At 36.4% G+C, this 15,330-nt stretch overlaps 2 protein-coding genes and 1 non-coding gene across 4 annotated transcripts; 2 read left to right on the plus strand and 1 right to left on the minus strand.

Annotated features, from left to right (window-relative positions):
• The first annotated feature begins 3,244 nt into the window (after positions 1 to 3,244).
• LOC103946530 lies at positions 3,245 to 5,713 on the plus strand. The gene is made up of 6 exons (XR_007258675.1): positions 3,245 to 3,679; positions 3,768 to 3,874; positions 4,091 to 4,188; positions 4,567 to 4,778; positions 5,074 to 5,132; positions 5,338 to 5,713. It is a non-coding gene; the product is annotated as an uncharacterized LOC103946530 (transcript).
• Positions 5,714 to 5,976: 263 nt separating this feature from the next.
• Positions 5,977 to 9,097, minus strand: LOC103946539 (transcription factor BIM2). The gene is given in 8 exon segments (XM_009357257.3): positions 5,977 to 6,312; positions 6,578 to 6,707; positions 6,976 to 7,102; positions 7,105 to 7,396; positions 7,765 to 7,860; positions 7,956 to 8,025; positions 8,514 to 8,598; positions 8,868 to 9,097. Coding segments are annotated over 8 exon segments (1,002 nt in total). The 5' UTR covers positions 8,968 to 9,097; the 3' UTR covers positions 5,977 to 6,210.
• Positions 9,098 to 10,122: 1,025 nt separating this feature from the next.
• Positions 10,123 to 12,667, plus strand: LOC108867196. Of its 2 annotated transcripts, none has more exons than XM_018647346.2 (2): positions 10,123 to 10,939; positions 11,922 to 12,667. In XM_018647346.2, exons 1-2 carry the CDS (start codon positions 10,355 to 10,357, stop codon positions 12,006 to 12,008), a joined length of 672 nt encoding a protein of 223 aa, XP_018502862.2. In that variant the 5' UTR covers positions 10,123 to 10,354; the 3' UTR covers positions 12,009 to 12,667. The 2 variants fall into 2 exon arrangements, with proteins under 2 accessions (XP_018502862.2, XP_018502858.2); XM_018647342.2 differs by lacking the exon at positions 11,922 to 12,667 and adding an exon at positions 11,196 to 11,526.
• Positions 12,668 to 15,330: the final 2,663 nt, after the last annotated feature.

A 15,330-nucleotide genomic window follows, 5' to 3' on the forward strand; every position in this document is an offset into this window, starting at 1 on the left:
AATTAATAAGATAGTTATAAAACAGGAAAAAACCAAATGGTGTGAAAACCTTTTTAAAAGAAAACATAGTTAATTTGAGAAAACCAATTGCATCTGCCTGTATTGGAACTCTCCGTATTGTGCTTAGTGTATCTCCTCTCTCTCTCTCTCTCTCCAGAGTTGCCTACCGGCTACCACTACTGTTGATTGATATAAATCCAACGCCATACCCACAAAAGAAGTATATATCAGTATTCACAGTTAATAATCTTAGATGGTATTATGGAGATTCCATTCTTCACTTTGCTTTGCTTTCTAATCCTCTCCGTTTTGCTAATTACACCCGGCTGTGCTTCTCTGCAAACTCAACTTCAACCATCCAACAAACAAGGTACTCTCTCTCTCTCTCTCTCTCTCTCTCTCTCTCTCTAGATTATATTAAGACTTTCTGGGTAACCTTTTAACATTGTGATGCAGGCAAGAACGAACTGCAGGTTTCTTTCCCTACACTGCCAAGGAAGCTTAGATTGACTGGAAAAGTAACTGCAAGAATAATCTCTCTTTCAAACATTACTAGCTACAAGAAACTAATATATATTGTATATTAATATTCTCATTTTTCTTCACACTTTCTAATGAAATATCAATTCTTATAACTTCATCTCCCTCTCCTCCTCATATTATCTGAAATATTTACATGCAGGTTGCGGAACAAGAAGGTAAAGATTCCTCAGCCTACAACAACCACAAGGAAAGTGCTTTAGCAGGTATAATGCTTGTTCAATTCTGTAAAATTGTTTAGTGCATATATTAAAGATGAAAATTTGGAAAACGTCATGTAGCTAGGTTTGTTTGTTCAGCAGTTCCAAATTTGACAAAAGGTGCATGATGTAGCAAGGAAAATACTTGGCTCTATACATGAGTAGCATTTCATTCTTCCTTACAAACAAATCATAATGTGATTCATAGGATAGGAGGTTTAACGAGCCGAGCAGTGTTCATGTAGCAAATGGTTTCCAATTTTCAAATTTATTCTCTTTAGCTGAGTACTGAAGAAGTACTTAGTTGCAGGGAAATAATTTTCACTCTTTTTTTGTATGCACACTTATACTTATGTTTATTTATGACAAATAAGGTAAAAGAATTAATGGACAAAAATCCTTTTTTGTATGCACACTCATGTTTATTTATGATATTTCAAACCAAAAGTAAAAGAATTAATGGATAAAAATAATCAAGAGTACGTAGAACGCGTTTCGTTGCGACTTGCTAGTGTGAATAGCTAATTTTTCCAAGTAAGAATGACACCTAAGCTAGTCAATGGCCTCTGTCATGTATAATATCTAGACATGTTTTGAATAAAATATTAAGTGTCATTGACTTTTCAGGTGGTAAGAAGCCAAGAATCGAGAAAGAAGAAGATGAAGAAGTGCAGGTAGTGGAAAGAAGCAGATCAGCAGAAACATGGCAGGAACAGATGGAGAAGGAGGACACGTCAGAGTTCTTCACCATGGATTATCACAGAGTAAGACGACGACGTCCCATACACAACAAGTCCTTTCCTGCAGTTACACAGTTTCTCCATGAAACATGCATGCCTGTCGCCTGTTGACAGATCTTGATCGAAATTAGAACAAAACATTTTGGATACGTTAATGCTAGGGTTTGTAATTAGGGAGGAAAATGAGGAGTGTATGTTTTGTTAAGCATCTCTTGTGGCCGACATTAAGGAGCAAAACCCAAGATTTGCTACTAATTAACTAGCTAGGACGACCATATATAGGTCCCAAATTAAATTATTAATGTTCTTTTTGTTGAGTTGGGTAGGTCTTTGTGGTAGTCAAATGAAGACTACAAACCCCAACATTTGGTAACATGCTCTCACGGGAATTGCAAAGGCATGTTAAAGTCAGTTGATCAAAACAGTGTTTTTGGTATTTTGCTCTCTTGTTTTCAAGTTTGATATCTTTTTTTTTTCGTCTCTCGGTAAATTAAAATAGTTTGGAATATTGCTTTGTTTGAAGAACATAATTTATTGGAAACCAACATTACTTTACGTGCTTAAGTTTGATTATAGTAATTAAACAAGTTTTGTTATGTGGCACAAGTGGGTGATTATCTTTGGTAGACTCCTTGTAATTGTCAACTAGTTAATTAAACTTAGCTTCTTAATCGAGGGAATTATATATAATTATAATATAATGCATGTGTTTCAAGTTTCAACTTTGAATGGTGCCAAAGATCGATGATTCCAAAACTTTGACCTAATTATGTACTCTAAACCACGTCTTCAAATTTGAATATTGTTTCCATAGCCATACGTAATTCCAATGGCCATTGTAGGTTTTGTATCATGGGGCACAAACTTAAAAGACAACATTTTGCTCTCAACTTGTAATTACGCACTATATGATCTAAAGCATTTGAGGAAAAATCAGTCAAATTGATTCAAGGATTAAGTACCGAAAACTCTTTAACTTTTTAAACATTTTAAATACGTACCTAACTTATTAAAAATGTCACATCCATTAAGCTCCAGTTAAATTTCTGTTAAATTAACTATGACTTACTTTGTCTCTAAAATCAATAAAAGGTCATGCAAGCATGACCTTAACTAGCTAACGGTCACTAACATCCACATCGGCCCATCACCTCCAAACTCAATGCACAACCACCAACTCCACCCTGCAACTCAAGCCGCCAACATAAAAAAGAAGGTCATGCGTGTTGCTAAAATGGTAATTGTCATGATACGGCAACCACTATCTTCACCAACCACAAAGAAGTACTGGAAGCTGAATTAGTTGGTGAGTTTTGAATATAAAAATTGTGACAGGATTTTGATGGTCGTAAGTTGAGCTTGAAGGTTGCCAGGCTTCATAATCATATTACCCGATCTTCAATTTTATTTTCCTTTTTATTTGTGAATTTGTTTTTGTTTTTTTCATCTTCATGTCTTTTTTAAGTTGTTTTTATTATTATTTTAGTGTTCAAGTAAGCTAAAAAGTGGGATTCATTTGTTGAAAAATTAACTGGGGCTGTCCTGATGTGATATTTTCAATGGATTAGACTCTTATTTGAAATGTTTAAAAAAATTAAAACTAATTTAGAAAGACACTAAAACATTGAGGGTTTTGGTTTATATACTTAATCCTTAATTCAATTTAAGAATATTAAAAAGTTAAACGACAGGCGTTTAACAAGCGAGCGGCACCCTTCCAAGTACAAACCACTAACAAAACGACGTCGTAATTCTTCAGCACCTCTGACGATTGCCAAATCTGTAGTATCCAAACAGCAAACGAGGGATCAAACAACAATGGAAGACTTATGGAAGCGAGCGAAGACCTTCGCCGAAGAAGCGGCCAAGAAATCCCAAACCCTAACCACCTCCGCCACGATCACCGACCTAGTTTCCGAAACCGCCAAGCGATCCCGTGAGTTCGCCGCCGAGGCGTCCAAGAAGGCTGACGAGATCAAGACGGCGGCGCTTAAGCAGGCCGATCAGATCAAGTCCCTCAATGTCTCCGAGATGATACCTCCCCAGCTCGCCTCGCTCTCGATCGTCAACTCCGCCTCCGCCTCGTCCGCCCCTGAGCCGCCGTCGCCGTTGGAGCTCAAGAAGTTTGGTGTCACGACGATCTCAGAGATTTTGTCCAGGGACTCACTTCCGATACCTTCAAGCATTTTCCGGTCCAAGGTATTGGCCGATTTCAGTTCGTTTGTTTGCTGATTTCAGTTTAATTGCTTTGAATTGAGCAAATGTGCGTTGTTCTGAGTTGTTTCAGATGCGGCGGAGGAGGTCTCCGATGTGCCGACGACCGCATCGAATGTAAGGAAAGATCTGACGGAGTGGCAGGAGCGGCATGCGACTTTGGTGCTTACTACTGTCAAGGTCAGTTTTGTAATGTATTTTCTCTATCTGTTTTAATTCTGATACAGCGAAACTCAAACGTGGTGTTTAAGGTCAATGCAATCCATCTGAGTTGTATTTCGAACTTTGATTCCCCAATTTATTAAACAATTTGATGACGAACTGTGTTAAAATTTGTATTGATATCGTTATGGACTTGTTGATATCTTCCTGCGTATACTGATTGCCTTCCTGCAGGAAATTTCAAGGCTGAGGTATGAGTTGTGTCCGCGAGTTATGAAAGAAAGAAGATTCTGGAAGATATATTTTACCCTTGTGAGCAGTCATGTGGCTCCGTGAGTAGAAATTCAATTTGGTTAAGCATTTCTCATACTGAGCAATAACATTATTTGAAAGTTTTATGCAATGGTGTTTGTTTTTTCTCATCTAAGTGAGAAATAATGTTAAACATGAGACGATCAATCATCTTGTTTTAGTGTAAAACATCATCGTGCGTTGTGAACTTATGACAGTTGTTTCACGAAAAGTTTAAAGATGTTTATCAATGCTTAGTGAAAAGAGGAAGCACCAAAATAGATCTAGATACTTTTTGTCGGGTGTTCGGAGCTGAAAAATACTTTTTTTTTAACGGGGAGGGCTCAGTGATTTTGGAAAATTATGGTCTCAGTTTGTAGCCTCTTCCCTTAGATGACTGACTATAAACTTCTGATCAGATATGAGAAGCAATACATGGAGGAATTGAAGGTCGAGGAAGCAGAGAAACTAAAAGATGATATTGTGAAGCCAACACCTCCTGTTGGAGGAACTGACAAATCAGAAGGATCTGAAAAGAACACAAAGCCTTTAGTTTCAAAATCATCGTCAGCTGAACAGGAATTGGATAGTTTCCTTTTGGGTGATCTTGAAGACAGTGATGGGGGTCCGGGTATAGTTCCCTTACCTTTTCACTTGCAACCTGTGTATAATATTTTGTGCCATGCCTGTATATGAGTTTTCCCATCATCTTAAGTTAGAGGATGCATATACCATTCAACTTATTGCTCTAAATTCACCCTATCAAGCTGTGTACTAGCCGTGTTGTGACCAAATCCTTACTAGTCATAAGAGTCAAACCCGTCCACAGCTCCTTTGTAGTTACATCGAGACAATCCTCTCTTTTTCTAGGGTTTTCCTTCTTGTGCAATTTACTCTTCAGTTTGTTGACAATTTTGTACTTTCAGATGATCGTGATGATGGTGATCGGAGCTTTGATGATGATTTTGACAAGATCGACAATTCGGTAAGTTTCATTTATCCCACGGTTCAACTATAGAACTTTTTTTCCGTGTGTGCATTTTCAATTCCATGTTTTATATTACATTTATTTTGTCAGTGTTTACATAATCACCAAACCTCCAACTTAGTTTGACCCCAACGAGTTTGGAAAGTGCCATAAATAAAGTACCAGTGCGAGTGATTTATGCCATTTTAACGGAAACTTGCAGGATGTCGAAGATGAGAAGCACGAGAAGAAATGACAACTGCAACAGAATAAAATTGCTGCCATGGATAATATGAAGGAGAAAGCAAAACTAGCTTCTGTAAGACTAACAAATAGATCGAGGTAAACCCGAAGCGAAAGACGTCAAGCAGTATTTATTTCTTTATCTCACATTTTTTTCATTTTTAAGTTGTAGAGTTGATTACTTTGTAAAACTTGAAGTGGGACGCCATATGAAGTCATCCGTTTGTTATATTTGCCGTAGACAGTGACGGGTATTGGTACTCGTTTGCCTACAAATGGGTCGACCCGGTTGCTTTGTTCTTGTACAGATGACCTGATTATTATGTTAAATAATAAATATGGTTCTTATTGTTTAATGTCTATTAGTTCTGCTAATAGTACCAATATCAACCGGTATCCCTCTCCACTGGTAAAAATATCTCGAGTTTGATTCACTCGGATGGAGAGTTCGATAACTGATCATTTCGGTATGACTCGACAAAGTCAGACACGGGTTCTCTTACTTTGTGGAAGGTGTCCGAACGACATGGTCAGACACCTCTACCCAAGTTTTTCTCGACTTGGGTAGTGTGTATGGAATGTACCTTACGTTCCACTTCCCTAGCTAAATGCAAAATAATTTTTGTTTGAGACACGAGCTAACAAGTTTATTACCACGAAATCGCACCTGAAGGGCTCCATTTGTTACACTCGAAACAATTGTTCTCAGCATGTGCTCAATGAAATATGTAAAGGGAAAAACCAAGGCACGGCATGTACACTAACCGGAAGATGGGCACTAAGACATCCCAAAGCAGAATAAGGGAGTAAAAATATGGGTGAAATGGGAGAACAAGGAGATGTCACACTGGTTCTATGTCTTGAGGCGCTTATGGGCATGATCGGAGTCCTCTCCGCTGCCAGCATCCCTAAAATGCGCCATTGTCTGATTGCTTGAGTGGGGATTATCATTATCCTGGAAAGAAAAACAAATAGACTCATCTATCCTGTCTGTGAGAACGAGCGATAAAACTTAGGAGTCCCATATAGCGTTTCTCTACAGGTTGAGAAATCCATAAGAATGGGTGGAAAGACCGAAGGAGTGTTGTAATTTGAAATATAGAGACCCACATGCTTTTAGAAAGATGGTTAACCAAGAGAGTGGTGAGGGCAGTGGAAAGAAAAGCAAATGAATGGAACCACTTATACTATTCCTTGTTCATGAAATACCCAATATATACCTTTGAGGCAGGTGTTCCAGAGGACAGCCCTCGGTTTGCACGATTCCCAAGATCAATCTGCACTGAGATACTAGCCTGCGACAGATCAACACCTGCACTCTGTAGCGCTTGGCTCAGAGAGTTTAATAACCTGTTCATAATTGGGCAGTTTGAACTTAGAACCAAAGAAACTGATCAAGAAAATGCATGCCGTACACTGCGTTACAATATAGTATACAAAACAATTAAGCAAATGTGACCAATAATAAAGATCTGGAGTCGCAATAGTTAACTGACAGGATCGAAGCAAAACGTAGTATGGCAAATATTTACAGAAGTTAAATGAGACTCTTAGTATGTTTTATTTTTGATGTTTCTCAAAATGGTAGGTTCTATATATATATAGTTTGAATACTCACCCTTGTGAGTATACGCTTGAGATGCTTATTGTTCCACCTTCAATTGTCAGCTCCTCCTGTTGGCTCAGCACATCGCTAGCGCTAGTGGTGGGGCACTGAGTTGATTGAGCATCAGAAATTTGTCCTGGAGAGGATGGGCAAGCACACCATCACTTCTGACCGGGGGAGTCATGTTTGGTAGAGGCATAGGCAGAGGAATCCCCTTGTTCACTATCTCAGGTTGCCGATCCACTATTTTGGAGGCAACATCCCTGCTAGGGTCAGATTCTACTGGATTCGGTGTGCTGTTTGGCAGCATGTTCGGATTGATAGAGATGTTATTGTCATCAAATTTTCCAGGAAATGGTGACACTGGTGCAGCATCGCTCTTTATGGCCTGAGGATTTCCAACAAAACTCTGAACACGCCAGTGACTATTTCTCTGTTTCATGAAGGGGGTAAATGTTTGACAAGAAAGTAGGTGTCATATTCAGAAGCTATGGTCATTGTCTTTTATTCACCAGAAAACATAAATTTGAAGCGGTTTAATATGATTCCACCTTAACAGCAATCGAGCCCATCCCATAATTACCCAATTAATCATCTTTATATGCAAAGAGCCAATGACAACAACTTCAAAATGGAAAAAGATTACCAAAACTGCTTAGCATGAGTCGGGGCACAACTGACTATACTCTTGAAAAAATTTGTAGAATACTTTATGCAGGAAGGCAAGCAGTCAGATGCTCCGAGGTATACTTGCATAAGCATTCAGGTGAACATATCAGTACACAAGATTCAGAAAATTACCCATGGCATTAATTTTGTCGGCTCAGGACTCCAACCCTGGTATGAACCCTCATATTTTTGTACTTTTTCCTGTAAGTACTGGACATACTCGATCACCTGCAAAAAGATGACCAATAACCAAGTAACCTTAAGGACAGTGTGCTTCTAAAATAAGTTTAACAACTTACGTGGTTTTCATACACAGAACGTACCTCTAGTAGGAATGATGCTGTATCTCTTTTCTGATCACTATGGGGTATTAGATCTCTCAATATCTGGAATCTGAAAGAAAAATTTAAGCTCCCTCAAACTCTATCAACAAGTAAATTGACAACTCACTTAACCAATTACACGCTTCTTGTTCAAGCATCATGTAATACCATGCATTACCAGTCGTAGAACCAGAACTTCAACATCTATGATGTAACCACCATCTGGACAACCAACAGTTCAAAGACATGGACGGATTCCACCTTAAATTAAAACCATACAAGCTTCACACTTTATCTACCCTTTAGAACTTGAACTAATCAAGCAATGAATTTGTTTTAACAGAAGAAATTACATTCGTAAGGTAACAAGTAAATGCTAAATTAGCATAGCATCATCAACTAATCAGCTAGTTAGCAGTAAGTGTCATCTGTACAAATATCCGAAGCACTGCCATTTACACCAGTAAATTGAATCGAATGACAGATAAAGTGCAATACTCTACGAATACACCAACAGAAACATGAGAATTTGATGAAAACAATTGCAACAAAGCATACCTCTCATTGATCTTGCTCCTCCTCCTCTGCTCCGTGACGGAATGTTTCGATCGTATAACACTAGCCTTATCATTGTTCTTGGCATCTAGTTTCCATATCCAAAATCCCGAATTGCCAATTAGAAAAAAGAAATGCATGCTCACCTCAATACACCCACAAAATCAACAGAAAAAACAAAAAAAAAAAAAAAAAAAAAGCTAAAAACAGTAAAGGTGAAATATTTCGTACACAAATTCCAATCAAACAAAGAAGATTACAGCTTCCAACGCAGTAAATCCTAAATATATAACGTTGGATCTACAATTTCGAGAAAACCATGATCGAAAACAAGGTGGGTAGAGATAAAAATGTCACCTTTGCTGTTGGAATTGGAAGAAGGGCCCTCTTTCCGGGAGCCAAACTCCTCGTCGTCGTACTCGTCCTCCTCCTGGTTGCCTTTTGCGGTGGTTCTCATCCTCCTCTATGTGAATTCGGATGGGTCTGGATTTAATTTCCAAGACTTTATGGACAAATCTGAAAAATACCCCGACAAGAAAATCTCAGATACGTTACACTCGACGGGGGAATTGGAGATTTGCGGTGTCTGATTGGAAAACTGAAGGCGGCGGAGAATTGGGTTGGGGTGTTTTTCCCGGCGGAGCACGGCAGCGGAACCTACGCGGTTTAGTTGAGGCAGCTACTGATGTTGGTTGTGCTCTCTCTCTCTCTCTCTGTCAGTGCCCTGTCACCACCGTGACTCCGTTTGCGCGAGAACTTGCTGGAGCAAACATTAGCATGTGGGTGACCTCACGTGCTTCCCGTGAGGTCACTTAATAGACCTTGCTTTTTTACTTTTTTTTTTTTTTTTCTTTTCTTTTTCCTACTTGGCAAGCCATGAGGGTTGATGGATTGAATGGTCACGATGTAAAGGACGACCAAGCTTAGATGATCACAAGGGTTGATGGATTGAAGTTTCTCTCCCAAACTTCGCATGTGACAGATATGGTATTTTGTTATTTTAGGAAAGTACATGTTCATTAGGAAAAATAATTTCTTTAAATTTGTGATTATCTAACATTTCAATACGCGTATATATTGCAACTTGAACAAAAGCTTCGGTATGACCGCTTTCAATGTTTTAAATATCGACACACAAGCATATAATATTCTTTAAAGTTTCTATTTTAAATTAATACGTTTTTGAGTGAATTTCAATAATTTTCATCAAAAGCAACTGATATTAATATTAATATCTATATATTCATTGGTATTTAACAAATTTGTATATCAATATTTTCATTTATGCTGATATTTTAAACACCGTCAACTTCTCTCTAATCAGCCCTTAATTCACTTACTAATGACATGATGGCCCTGCAGGCTAGGCCCGTACTCTCGTGCAGTTTTTATGAAGTTCGTGGAGTTCCGTCATGCATGGATTGCCAATGATTACGAAGAATTGTAGGAAACGAAAGGACGTGCATGGTATGTGGCTACATACATGCACAATAACCCCATCCCCACGTACGTACGTGCTTTTGCATGATTTTTGCTAATTAATCTCCTGATGCTATTTATATTACCTCAATTACTCCGTAATGTTGTTACACATACAAGATGGAGCCTGCATTCGAGTGACAAGTCACACCTGGAGAGGCCAGTCCCCCATTCATCCCGCCACGTGGCAAGCATCAACCGGTGCTTGCCCCCCTCGCGAGCTAATTAAGTATTAACTCTTAATTAGCTTCGTAATGGAGGGATGAACAATTGAAAGCAATCAAACATATGATCTTCTGTTCTTCATTGTGTTAAACCGATTGGAAATTGTGAAACTTCAGAATCATATTAGTCACACAGATTCAATGCCTTGTGCGGTTTTTTCACAGAATAATCATTATTCGATTTCAGTTTTATTTTTTCAAGTGATAAAATTGTGGGCAAAGGCATGTCTCTGTGCAGGGCTCTCCTTCTTCCTCTTAATTTGCATCCCAATTTTAATCCTTCTGACTCTTCCATTTTCCATTTCTTTTTTATGGGCACTATTTTTCTGTAAGATTTTATGTTTCTTCTGTTTGTGCCCCGAATTTAGATTTCTAGAAATGAAGTTTTTGGTAAATTACTTGTCCTCTGCTGCAACAAAATTCACAGGAAGCAGCAAATCCAATCCCAACCATGATGATGATCATCATAATCACCATCATAAGATTATTAACGATAATAATGATGAGTTAATAGCCAAGACTCTTGAGGATAAGCAGGAGAGTGTTCAGTTAGATCCGTCAGAGCTTCCTTCTTTATATGAATCCGATTTCGATGTTGAAGATGATCATCATCAAGAGATCAAAGGCAAAGGGGTAAACGATGGTATGAGTCAAATTCGCGCGTGTAAGGAAGGCTCGTGGCAAATCCTCGTCTCAAAGCCTCGCAAAAGGAGAGAACCTCAATCGGTATGTTAACTTTAGTTTATTAACATTTGCCATTCATGAAATTTCACTTTGTTCTAATCTTTTTAGGGTTTTTCCGTGTCTTTGCTCTAAAAATTTTAGGGTTTGTTTGTATGCTTTTGTGGTGCTTGCTTTGCCTTTTCGTGATCGTGATTTGCTATTTGTATTGTTGTCGTGACCTTGCTGTGATGCCACCTTATTGTGTTATTGCCCTATTGTTGTTCTTATTTCTTGAAAATCTCTCCTACTTCTTCTTCAGAGGGAGAGTGGGAGTGAAGAAAAGAATGGCTTTTGTGAATTAGAAGTTGAGAATTTGGAGGAAAATTTGAAGTTTCGCGACAGCCACTCGAGGGCTTGGAGTGATGACCACTGTAATGGCAGTGGCCCAGAATCGCCAGATTTGGGTGAGGTTACTTCGGATAAAGTTGGTGCCGATTGTGTGCATGGTTTTCATGAGTGTTGGAAGTTACTGGTTAAATTTACTAAATTTGAAATTTAGTTTTGGTTTCTCTTTGACAAACTCATGATTATCACCATAAGATTAAGTGGGAGTGTTGGGGAAAAGAGATTTTCAATATGCCGGGAACACGTAAACCAAGTATAATAATACAATTAATGGAAAACTTGAAGAAAAATTTCAACTAATTGTAATATATGACACTTGGTATACCAAACTGTGTTCCTGACACACTGAAAAACTTCTCGTTGGAGAAGAGGAAATAAGAAAGTCAATAATGATTTTGCAAGTTACGTCCTACATTAGTCTTTGAAAGAAAATATATTTAAGTTACCTCGTCAACAAGATTTAGATTTGCTTGTTTAATTAGGGATTGGTTTTAATTTTGTATTTGAGTTAACCTTGTATCCTACTTTCTTGCAGAGAAGAATAAAATTGTGCGTGTGTGACATTGTATAAGAAAATTCTCAAACATTTTAGTAAACTTACCTTATAACAATTACATTTTTAAATCTTGTTTTGACACAGTTCTATGATGTGTTGTCGTTTTGGAAGAGCAAAGAGAAAGGAGATGCGGATTTAGAAGAAATTACGAATCCAAGATCCACTGTGTAAGATTGAATAAATGTTAGGGACTTGTCACCCTTTATTTTTGAAATTGTGCATGGCGCCCAGTAATGTTTAATGAATCTCCACCTTTAGTGATTGTTTTTCTTAATTAATCACACACTTTTTCCTAATCACCCTTTCCTGAATTCTTCTAATCAAAGCCAATATCCCATTTGAAACATTATCTGCAGACAGGTGTGGTAAATTAAAATACCAATATTAGTTTGAATCATATTCACATTCAAAAGCAGCGCTTACACAAACTTTACAACTGAACCCTAATTATTCAGAAAATTAAAGAACGAGGAACTCATCACTTGACTAGTCGAGCCTAACTTTGTGTGCTGAAGAGAAGTGCCTTGCGGCTACAACCATGGTTGCCTCTGGCCCTGCACTCTTTGCTACAGTTTTATCCTTCCTTACCTTTTCTCCTTCGCCCGCCGATGACGATACAAAGATGCAAGAAGCCACCATCAAAACACGCAACATCGACGAGCTCCTGCTTGTCCTCGACCTTAACCATCTTACGATTGTTCTGTCAACGAAACTGAACCAGTACTCTTTTAACTAAAACAGTAGAACCAGATTAATGACCAAGTAACTTCTGTTTGTTTTTTGATTGTTGAGAGTCATAATAATCACCCGTGCCCTTTTTATAATCTGAGGTTGCTTGATGGTTGAGTTTTAATACGTATAACCTTCACTAAATATATTGGTTCCGAGTGAAAGTTCCAACATTGTAGATTAGATTGCGACGGGAGACCAATTCTGGGAATACTTGTAAATCAATGGGTTCTTTAGATATAGACCCTTGAAACTCCTATTTTCCAAATAAAAACACATCTACATTTAAACATTCAAATAAAACTTAAATTTCAAATAGCCTACCATGTAGACAAATATATGACCAACTATTACAATACAATTACAACTTATGCCATAGAATCCTAATTTGGTCAATAAATGTTATTACTCATCCTAATTATGATGAGCAATTAAATCCATATGGATATTTTACCTTTCTTGTATCATAAATATTAGCAACATATATAAATTAATTTACCAAATTTAAAAGAGAAAGACAATCTTGTACGGAAAAAAAATATTGTTTGAATTATGTAATTACCATACACAAATTAATTTACCTACTATAAAATATTATACTAATAAACCTGCATTTTGAATCATGTAATTACCTACATATAAATATTATACTAATTTACCAACATTTAAATTAATTTACCTACTTATAAAATATTATACTAATTTACCTACATTTAAATTAATTTACCTACTTATTAATATTATACTAATTTACCTACTTATTAATATTATACTAATTTACCTACATTTAAATTAATTTATCTATTCCAAAAAAAAAAAAAATTAGTGATATTAGATAATGTTCGAATGTTGTGGGTTTGTGCTTGTAGGCAATTAAATAAACTTTTAATCTAATGCACATAAATCATGTAGGTAAATTAGACCATTTTGAAAGTAAACTAGACCCTTTAAATTTTGGTTTGATGTAATAGGTAAATTAGACTATTTTGTAGGTAAGAATTGTGCGGAACATATAGCTTTTGTTTTGTGTATTAGGGATTGGAATATTAGCCGAAGCTGTTTTAGGTTTATTGTTGTGTTGGTAGGTAAATTAACTTATATATGTAATGCACAAAATTATAATCAATACCTTGGGAATTAAAGGGGGTATTTTAAAGGATTTTAAAAGTGATAAATTTGATATGATTTAAGAGGATTAAAGACTCCTACAAAATTCATATGGATTTTTAAAGAATTTGAATGGATTGTGGTGGAAGGATTTGAAATCCTGGGGGTGAGGTTGGATTCTTTTTGGTATTGGTTATATATACTTTTGGCTCTCAAATCTCACAACATCTAGAACTTATTGAAATCATCCAAAATCTTAATTTTTTGAATACGCTTAGATTTGGATGGATTTTAAAATCCTTTAAAATCTTTTAATTGACTACACCTAAATTTAAAGGATTCTAAAATCCTTTAATTGACTACACCTAGATTTGAATGGATTCTAAAATCCTTTAAAATCTTTTAATTGACTACATTAAAATTTTAAAGTATTTTAAAATCCTCTCAAATCAAGTTTGACTACACGTACGCTAAATCTGTTTAGCTAGCAGTAGCAGTCAAACATGTGTATGAATTTCTCAGAGGTTGTACAGGACTCAGAAGTCAACATAATTTTATAAACAAATGTAAAAACGTGTGACAAACTTACTCGTTTTGAGTCAATTTTGACATGATCAATTCTACTCCATATATATATATATATAAATTTTTTTTTTTTGAGCTGAAAAGATATATGAAGTACTTAAAGATAATAGAAGACTTAACGTAAAATCGAGTACAGCAGTATTCTAGAATTTATATAACCATCTCATTTAGTGAAATAAATTTTTGTTGTTGTTGTTATGTTGAGCTGAAGGTAACAGGTGAAGAGAAAAGCGCAATAAATTCATAAAAGTTGCAGAGTTTTTGTTTTGATGTGAAGACCAACAAAATGGATTTGGATCTTCTCCTGAGCTAATGGAGAGGATTTTCCTAATCCATTATCGTAGACCGTTGGATTTTTATTTAACGGCTATAATTATTATAACTTTAAAGGAACTTCACTGTTTGTAATCGTTGGATAAAAATTCAACGATTCACGATGATAGGTTAAGAGGATCCTCCCATTACCTCAGGAGAGCATTCAAATCCCAACAAAATGATAAGTCGGAGTCTAGACATCATATGGGCTATTTTTTAAATGCAAATTAGCTGCGAGCCCCTTTTCTGGGATGATAACACAGATCCAGTAACAGTCTTTGGGCCAATCCAATAATCCAATATTTTGATTAGGGAAAAAATGATTACTTTTGTTTTGAACAAAACAACTATATTCGGTGAAAAAAAAATAGCAATGTATAAAGACGCGTATAAAATATAAATTTGAAAATGACAACAAAAACTTCAAAGGATTACAATAAAAATGTACAAAATTTGCGCACATAACTAAAATATATCTTCACAAAAATATAAGGAAAATTGAGCAATTAGCTACAAGAAACATATTTTAAGATTTGATTGGAAAAATTATCGTTGTTTATTATGTTGCTATTATGTCATTATTCTGTTATCGTTATGTCATTGTTATATCGTCGATATTTGATATGTTATTGTTATTGAAAAATGATATGGCTAATTTTCCAAAAGTTTTCGAACCTCGCATTATGCTATATATATATATAGGTGCAATCGGTCATGGGACATGAGCAACAACATTGGAAGTATTATGTTTACACTA

This window comes from the organism of the source record quoted next, unplaced genomic scaffold (assembly GCF_019419815.1).
Source record: "Pyrus x bretschneideri cultivar Hongxiangsu unplaced genomic scaffold, Pyrus_bretschneideri_v1 Contig22, whole genome shotgun sequence".
NCBI classification, from domain to species: Eukaryota; Viridiplantae; Streptophyta; class Magnoliopsida; order Rosales; family Rosaceae; genus Pyrus; species Pyrus x bretschneideri.

Bases quoted from the DNA above. Each gene is read 5' to 3' on its own strand.
- LOC108867196 (XM_018647342.2), top strand. From the start codon at position 10,355: ATGCCTTGTGCGGTTTTTTCACAGAATAATCATTATTCGATTTCAGTT. The intron at 10,940-11,195 runs GTATGTTAACTT...CTTCTTCTTCAG, and splicing joins AAAGGAGAGAACCTCAATCG to AGGGAGAGTGGGAGTGAAGA.